The sequence below is a fragment of the Strigops habroptila genome, chromosome 4 (assembly GCF_004027225.2).
Source record: "Strigops habroptila isolate Jane chromosome 4, bStrHab1.2.pri, whole genome shotgun sequence".
NCBI lineage: Eukaryota > Metazoa > Chordata > Aves > Psittaciformes > Psittacidae > Strigops > Strigops habroptila.
In genome coordinates, this window is record NC_046358.1 from 17,368,558 (window position 1) to 17,377,074 (window position 8,517).

General features: G+C 36.4%; 1 protein-coding gene across 2 annotated transcripts in view; it reads left to right on the forward strand.

The window, feature by feature from the left end:
• Window positions 1-8,121, forward strand: part of PPM1A (protein phosphatase, Mg2+/Mn2+ dependent 1A) — a 36,050-nt gene extending 27,929 nt beyond the window's left edge. Inside the window, exon 6 of one of the 2 annotated variants that reach the window (XM_030485191.1) lies at window positions 240-8,121. In XM_030485191.1, coding sequence (XP_030341051.1) covers window positions 240-269 — 30 coding nt within the window. In that variant the 3' untranslated portion in view covers window positions 270-8,121. The remainder of the gene's footprint in view (window positions 1-239) is intronic. The other variant, XM_030485192.1, reaches the window with a different exon arrangement.
• The last annotated feature ends 396 nt before the right edge of the window (window positions 8,122-8,517 follow it).

Consider the following 8,517-nt stretch of genomic DNA (forward strand, 5'->3'; position numbering starts at 1 on the left):
TTTGAGGCTTAATAAGGCTATTCTAAAACACTTGGTAAGATTTTGAAGTGTGTTGGTACTAATGCTTCATAAATTAGGCATATGTGGGGTTTAGATACTTAAATGCTGTTTCTGAAAGGGGAGAGAAAACAGACTCCCAAAGTGATTTAAGTCTTTACCCTTTTCAGTCTGGATTATCCAGAAATTGCTGTAAATATGGGCACTCCAGACTTTAAAGGGTTCCTTCTTTTTTCTTTAAGGATTCTGCCTCAACTGATGATATGTGGTAAAACTGCTCATCTAGCTGTGGAGTTCACGTTTCATCCTTCAAATGAAAGTGCAGCCCAACCTCAGTGACCCTTCTTAACATCCATCCTCAACCTTAATTAAAGAAGGGAATATGATGTGTTGGTGAGAGCGACTACAGCAGTACGACGTCTAGCCCAGGAACTGATCTTTTTCTGTAAAACAGACTTCTGTAAACGTGATTTCAAACCATAATTCATGTTGTAAATCAGACTCCAGCAATTTATGTTGTATGATTTTGTTTTTGTAAAGTGCAATTGTCTTGTACAAAATGCTCATATTTAATTATGAACTGCTTTAAATCACTATAAAGGTTAGAAGAAATGTTTGGCTTGTGTGATGCAACAGTATATATCCCTTTAATTCATGTTGTGGTTTTGGATTGCAAGGAGCAGCAGCCTAGCCAGCTAGGTGCTCAAGAGGTGCACAAAACTGTAAAGACAACTTTTTATTTTATATGAAAGCTGACTTATGGGCAATTTACCAGAAACTACAGTGCGTGAATTTGCTTGGCAATGGAAAAGTAACTAAGAGTAGTGCACATTCTTCAGCAAACGTGAATCGTTTTCTTGGACGCACTCCTGCTCTCACATTGAGTTAAAGGGAGTTCTTATTTTGACTTCAGTGGGAGTTAAATCATGCTCTATTAATAGTATCGTGTTCATACGTGTACGAACCTTGGGATTAGAATGCCTTGATTCTTTGCACCTCTTTTTTCATTAACCCTTACCTGAAACTACTAATCATTGAGCACGAACAGACAGCTTTCTACACACTGTAGGAGTCTGCAGCATTTTTACAATCCTGATTGTCTGGGTCTGCTGCTGTTCCAAGTAAAATACTTTGAATTCCATTTTATCAATAAAGCTTGATTTAACAAACAAGAAATTTATCCATAAATGTGTAATTCCTTTTTTCCTGCCTTTTAAAATGTCAGTGCCATTGTAAATGATATTTTACTTGTGGAAGAATATTTTTATTAATTGGTAGCCCATTTTTAAAATGGGAAGGATTTTGATTATTGCCCAAGACATAGCCATATGCTAGAGGATGATGTGGGATTAATCCATTTCCCTATTTTTTAAAAGTGTGGGGTTTTTCAGGCTTTTTGGTGGTTTATTTGAGTTTTTCCTCCCCACCGAAGATGTGCATTGGTTTGAATTTGCCTACTGTTTGATAAAAATACATTTGTCAAAGCCTGACAATCTTTAACATTTTATGGTGTGTGTTTTTAATTGACCCACTTAGAATGAGAGACTAGTGGTTAAAACAGTACTTGTGATTTGAGATATAGCATGTTGACAATATTTAACTGTTCGTTGTTTAAAATTCTAATTTAAAATTTTATAAGATAATAAACTAATTTGATTTAAGCTTAGCTTTTTCCCCTTGAGCATACAAAAATTAAGTTTTCGAGTCAGTCGTGTTTGCAAAACTGCTGTTTTGTGCACCTTGTATTGTCTTTTTGGTTGAGAATATTGTATTTAATATGTAGTTTACTCATTTAGTAGGCAGATTCCCCAAAAGGAAAATCAGTAAAACAAGTAGATTGTAACATTTACTGCAGTTAAACAGAATCAGAACTTGGTGTATAATTACTTTTTGATAGGAAAATGTAGTACAATGCATTTTGCTATATTTGTCTTTCCCTAACTTTGAAATATACATATTTGTATATATAGCCTTAAAACTAATGCAGAGTTAGGGAACACTGAACAGTGAAAAAGTAACTTATAGTGTCTTGGAACTAAGTATAGTATATACCAGCAAACTTTTCCTTTATCCCTCTTGTCTATGTGGGGTGCTTAAACGTAACTTCATTGTATTCAGTTTGTAATCTGTTCAAGCATGAATGAAGAAAACATAAGCACTATTTGTATTTATAAATTTATAGCAATTTTTGCTTAAAGAACCAGTTCCTTACCTACCTATGAATAAATGCTTAAAATGTCTAATTTTGTTGTAGAGTGCAAAACTATAATAATGTTAACTTATAGCTTCACAGGCACCTAATTAACAAGCATATTTAATAATACATGGCGTATTAGTGCAAAAAGCTAAACTTAATTTAGGACTAGACAGATAAAGTTCTGTCCTTTTTACATAGAGACTAAAGTTTAGTTTTGGAAACTGCAAAACCTTGAACTGGACTGTGGAACCTTTGAGTTTTAAACTAAAAATCTGAAGCAAAACTGTGGTCTGAAAAGCCATACTTCAAACAATAATCACTTAAACTGTCTCAGTGACAAATGATGTATTTGAAACCTCTTCTTAGAGGTCTCCTAAAGGTTAGAAAGAAAATAATTCTGCTATTGCTACAGGCGATGTAACTAGGTTTGAGGGTAGCAGAAGAAAGCCCGTTTCAGGCCTTTCTCTCTCCCGCCTATGTTCAGCGTTTTGATGAGGTCAGAGCACTGAATCTACTATGTATGCATAAACACTGCCATTTTAGATACAGATTTTGATTAATGATACACGGATTAAGTATAGAAAGCATCCTAGAAAAGAGGCAAGCTGTACTTTTCACTGCTCTGAAAAGGAAAAGGCACTTTTGCACCTTTGTGCATCTCCTTCTTGCACCAGAAACTTTTTTTAAATGCTAAAAACATTAGCACCTCAGGGGCAAGGCAGCAATTTTTTTGAAGTATTGTGTGCTATTTATTTCCCTCTTGGAAAAAGATTCCTGTGTGACAAAAATGAAAATTGTGTGATGTTAAAAGATGTATTTTTAAATACATGTTCGAATAGGATGGTCCCAATTTGCTTGTTTTTAAAAGGAAATTACATTTGTAAAGCTACTCTGCTTCGTATGCCATGCAACTTTGTTTTCCTTCTACATATGACAGCTTCACTGGCTTCAGTTTCTGTGCATTTTGTTATAGTCAGATTAAATGTTTCACTGATCATTCTGGGAGAATACCTGTACTGCTTTATGGACAACTGTTTTAAATCTCACTAATTCAGCATTGAAATATGTTCAAGACAGAGGCTTCTAAAATGTGTTTTAAAAGCAATGTTGGATTAACATTGGGTAATTACATGAAATAGGGTCCTAGATTTGCAAGGGTTTGTAAATTCGTTGTGTCCGTAGAGTCCTTTTCACATGTGATGGGGCATAAATGTGCAGGTCCAGTGCAAGTTACGAAGCCAAGGCCTTTCAGCTGGCACCACAAAGACCTTGATATGTGGTCATCACTCATTTTGATCTTCCTGCAGAAGTCAAAATCGGAGAGAGGAATTTCATCTGCTTGTTAAACTACACTGAACTTTGGTAGTCCTAGGTTGTGTCATACTAGCAAGGTGCCTGATGAATATTAAGCAACAGATGAGTAATGGTAGCGCTTACTTTGATAGTTCATGTAGGTGCTAAAGCACATAATTTCAACATGTACTTACGATAAACTGACTTTTATGTCCATTAAATTGTTCATTGCAAAAGCTGGTACTATTTCAACTGTAGGTTAAAATCAGAGCCATTTTGCTCAGTTCAAGAATTGGAAACTTGAAGTGGTGATTTAACAAAATTGGGGAACAGTTTTCATTTCAGTTGATTCCCTGATAAGAATCCCATCTTAATTTGATACACTGGGATAGGATAGACTTCCTATTGCATTTCATTTTTTAGTAATTTATGAACTAAGGATATGGTTTTATGATCAGCTTATAATCAAGACTAAACTATTGCTCGAAGTTTGCCCCTTCTGCCGTTTTTGTGCCGCTACTCATGCTTCTGTGGCCGTGCAGTTGGGTGAAAGACAAAAATCTGTACTCTTCAGCTGGGTAAGTTGGTAATCCAGTCACTGAATGATAGTCTGAGGGCAAGATGCAGATTGGGGCACAGGACTGAGAGCAAAGGAAAGGTTGCACCAGCCCTTCTGCCACAGTTTGGGAATCCAAACCCTAAAAGCAGATAAGTGATTGACCTGCATAGGGAGTATCAAAGCCTTTGCAGATCTTTCTTCACTCTATACTCAAGACAAATATTTTGCGTTGATAAATATTCTTTTTCTTAAAACTGAAATTGTGAGACTGGTTTTAATGCCATCTTGTGTATGAATTCCATGGTGACAAACTTTTTTTCTGTTTGCTTTCTCTAAACATAAGTACCTCTGTCCTGTGGGATAGACAGCATGGCTGCCACAAGGTTGATGATATTGTTGTTACAGTTTACCTTGTTTCAAAGTACATCAGGATTTCATCATGCTGAGATATTCACCTTTGGCTCTGCCTGCCCCTTCTTGAATTGGTTTTATACACATTTATTACTTGGTATATTTAAATTTCTTGATATTTAAACTTTGCCGTCTCTGAAATGGACTAACCTTTAGTAAAATGTAACCCTTTTCCTCATTGTTTGGCAAATACGGTATTTTAATATAAACCTGATGTACCTTGTATAGGTTCAGAAACAGAAAAACTTTGTAGAGCTATAGAGACATACCTGTTTTTTTTCCTGTAGAAAATAGAATTGTTACTCTGTACCAAGCTTCATGAGGTGTGGAAATAACATCTCCTGGACAGCTAGTGTAGCTCCTTGTTCCTACCACTGCATGTGTCTGAGATGATCATGACCTGAGCCTTTATGTACCAATACAGGGTGTAGAGTCTGCTTGGCTGGATATGCTTTTTAACTCTTCAAGTAGTAAAAAGAGGCTCCACATGTGAATTTCTAGGATGCTGCAGTGCATAAAATGGAAGTGATTGCTGCTATAAGCTATAAAAATAGATCAAAATTTAAAAGTAACAATCTGGGGCACTAAGTACTTTTGACCGACCTGTCCAAAATACTGATCAGAGAATCCGATCTGTTGGTGAGCTCTTTCTGAGCTATCTCTGTGGAGTGCTTGCAGTCTGCAGGTGTCTGCGGACCCAGGCATGCACCTTCTGAAGCACTCTGAGCCTTATTTTGCTTAATAATGTTACTTCATAAATGAGGTAGCAGTCACGTAGCATTTGTTCACAGAAGTTTGGGAAGCTGTAGGAAAACTTAAAGCTTGTCTTTATTCTCGTGGACCACTAAATCCTTTGAGGGAATATACAACATGCTAAAAGTTGAGTTTACATTATTTTCCACTGAAAACTTGTTTCCAGAAAAATCTGCTGTTTACTTAATATGTGGAAAAAAATGTCTGGAGCTTTAATTTCCTGATTTTGTCGGAGTTATTGACCTACAGTGACCTAGGCTGTATGAATATTCCTTGCTTTATCTATGTGTTTATTTGATGTTCCTCTGAGTAGCATTAAATGAAATCTTCTTTTTTTCCTCTTCCCCTCATGTAGACACCCTTCTATAGTCTTTGCTTCCAAGCTAAGAGAACAGGAGTGGTATCAGTGTCTTAGGAAAGGGTTTTGGAGAAGCTTGCTTTAAATGCAGCAACAACAAAACCCCTAACCATTGTAACCCCAAAATCTGGGCAAGTGGGCTTAACGTTAAAACGCCTTTTATAAAATTAATGAAATAGTTCTTTTCTGAAAGTGTCAAAACTTCAGTTGAGGTGGAATGAGAGGTCAGATTCCTAGAGTATATATTGGCTTATGCCTGGCCAGATTTTCACACTTAAAAAATATCTATTACTAGACAACTACTTTTTTTTTTTCTTCCTCCCCTCACTCCCCCCAAAAAAAAAGAGAATCAAAACCAATGGCCCTTACTACTGTGTAACCAGCCATTTATTTGCAAGGGTGAGTGCTGTGTCAGACTAACATTTTCCTGTAAGAGCGCTACATCGGCACATTGCAGCTCACCATAACACAGAGCCAAAGCTGGAATTCATTTTTGCTTCCATTAACTGGATAGCTCTGAAGAGCTGGGGGGAGCATGGTGTTTTACAGCGAAAGTAGACAGGATTCCCAATATACATTGTGAGTAATCTTCCAGAGTTGAAGGAGGTGCCATTGTTACTACTTTTAAGAAATATCTTTGAGAAGAAAAATGAGAAAACTGAGACTGGCAGGTCATAAAACATTCTATACTTCTACTTCTGTCAGTACAGTACATGTATGACTAAGACTAAGGCCCAGAGCTTAATTTCACATGCGTTACTGAATTCAACCCAATCCGAGCAATGAAAATACTGAGTAGCCAATTTCATTTTCAGGCTGAAGCATAGTATTTTTGTCCAAACTACAGGCAAAAAGTCAAATTAAGTCTTGGGGAAAATTGGGCACGTACTTAACTTTGCATCCTGCTGACATTGATGGAGCCTCACTCACAATATATAAATTTTGCACGTGTACTGTTGGAACCTTAACTGTCCCACTTTGGAATAAAAACAAAATGTAATCTTTATTCAGTTTAGGTTTTGAAAAAGCTTTTCAAAGCCAAAGTGAGGAAGGTGGTAATGTTAAAGCAGAATGTTAGATTGATTGGAGATACATTTTAAAGAATTATGAAATTAGTAAGTCAGCATTTTTTTTCTTTTAAAATGTCAGGACACAGTCTAAGAGGTCTGATCTTTGATATAGTGCTTTTAGCTGTAAATAAATAGAAGGATGAAACACAAAATGAGTTATCCGGGATAGAAAAACAATGAGACCCTAAAAATCTAGGAATAAAGGTGCTGAATTTACATAGCAGCATTTCCATGTCCAGTGATGGACCTACTGAAGGGATCTTTGTTTATATTTTTAGGGGGACTTTTTATTTTTGCAGAGTGTTTGATGCTGACAAGTCTGACAAGACTGACAAGTCTGCTGCAGTTTGAGATTTCCAGACTCAAATTGGAAACTGGGCATTATTCAGCAGAATCCCCAGTACACAAGATGTTGCAGTACCTGTTACCATGCGTTCTGCAGGCTAATGCCGTGCAACTGGTGCTGGAAGTTGGGATTTCCTAGCCCATTGCTGATGGTGTGATTTGCAATGACTTTGAATACCAAGAGTTAAGTTGTATTTATTAACTGGATCTCTTTGGTGCCAGGAATCTAGTTTTTGGAGTAAGTGCTGAATTATGCAAATGTCCTTGGCAAATTGTGCTGGGTAGTTCACTACTCGGAAAACTAAATTACTAGCAGTGAAGGGTTAATACGAGACAAAAGCCTCGATTTTCCTAGCCAGGGAATACTGGATATTTGAAAGTCTGAGGTTTGATTTCCAGGGCTGGCTGCTTTATAAATCTTTCAAAGCAGAAATTCTGGTTTCTAGCATCTGTCTTGTTACTAAGACCATGTATGAACATGCTGAATTAGAGAGTGTTCACCTGTCTTGTCACAGAATTGACTCCACATCTTATCATTAGAGTCTCGTTTGTAGTGACATGCTGTGCCTGTCTTTTTAGAAAATTCATGACCTCTTTATATCTATTTTGTGGAAAGTGTAACTTTTTTCATTGATGACCTGTATAAATGTGTGTTATGAATTGAGAGATTTAAGCTTGAAAAGCATGTTTGCAGATTACACAGCTTCATTATGGAATTTATAAATTGAACAGAGTAATATACAAGAGCATAACTATTTTCCTTAAGTAGAATGTATAACAATATATAATAAATTATTCTCCACGTAGTTCACCCACTATTTACAGTTTTACACAATTCAAACTGTGTGTTTACAGAAAGTTCAATAAATGTATATTTTGTACTATGTACAGATTCCTGGTCCCAAAGAAAATGTGTGAACTTAGTTTCTAACTTAACTTTTGAGATTGTACCTTTTTTTTTCCCTTTTTTCCCCCCTTTTTTTTTCCTTTTTTTTTTCTTTTTTTTTTTTTGGTTTGGAATCAGTTGAACAAACTGCGTTATGCCTGTCGATGGTGGAGGCTTGCATTGGAGAAAATGGGAATTGGAAATATTTCTAATCCACAAAAGTGATTCCACTAAATAAAACAGGCAATTACATCATGTGTGTGTATTTGAGTGGTATGCTATAAACCATTTTCACACCTGTTTTAGCGTCACTAATTTCCAAACTCAAAAAGGCCTCTTTCAGTTTTCTGATTCAAGTTAGTTATATTAAAACGGAATATTGAGTGCTTATTTTGATCATTTTTAGTTACAGTAATAAAAGTTCCCCTTTTCACTGTTTTTCCCCTTAAATGTTGACATTCCAAGATAAAGCAGCATGCACTTGGCTCCAGCCATGGCATTCCCCAGAAACTGCCTGATCTGGGGCTTTTGGGAGAGCTAGGGATTGCCCAGGACGCCCAAATTCTGGAAGAACCACATCGCACAGAAGCAAAATATGTTTGTGTCTTTTGCCCTGATTCAGTACCAGGAAATACAAGATAGACTTCT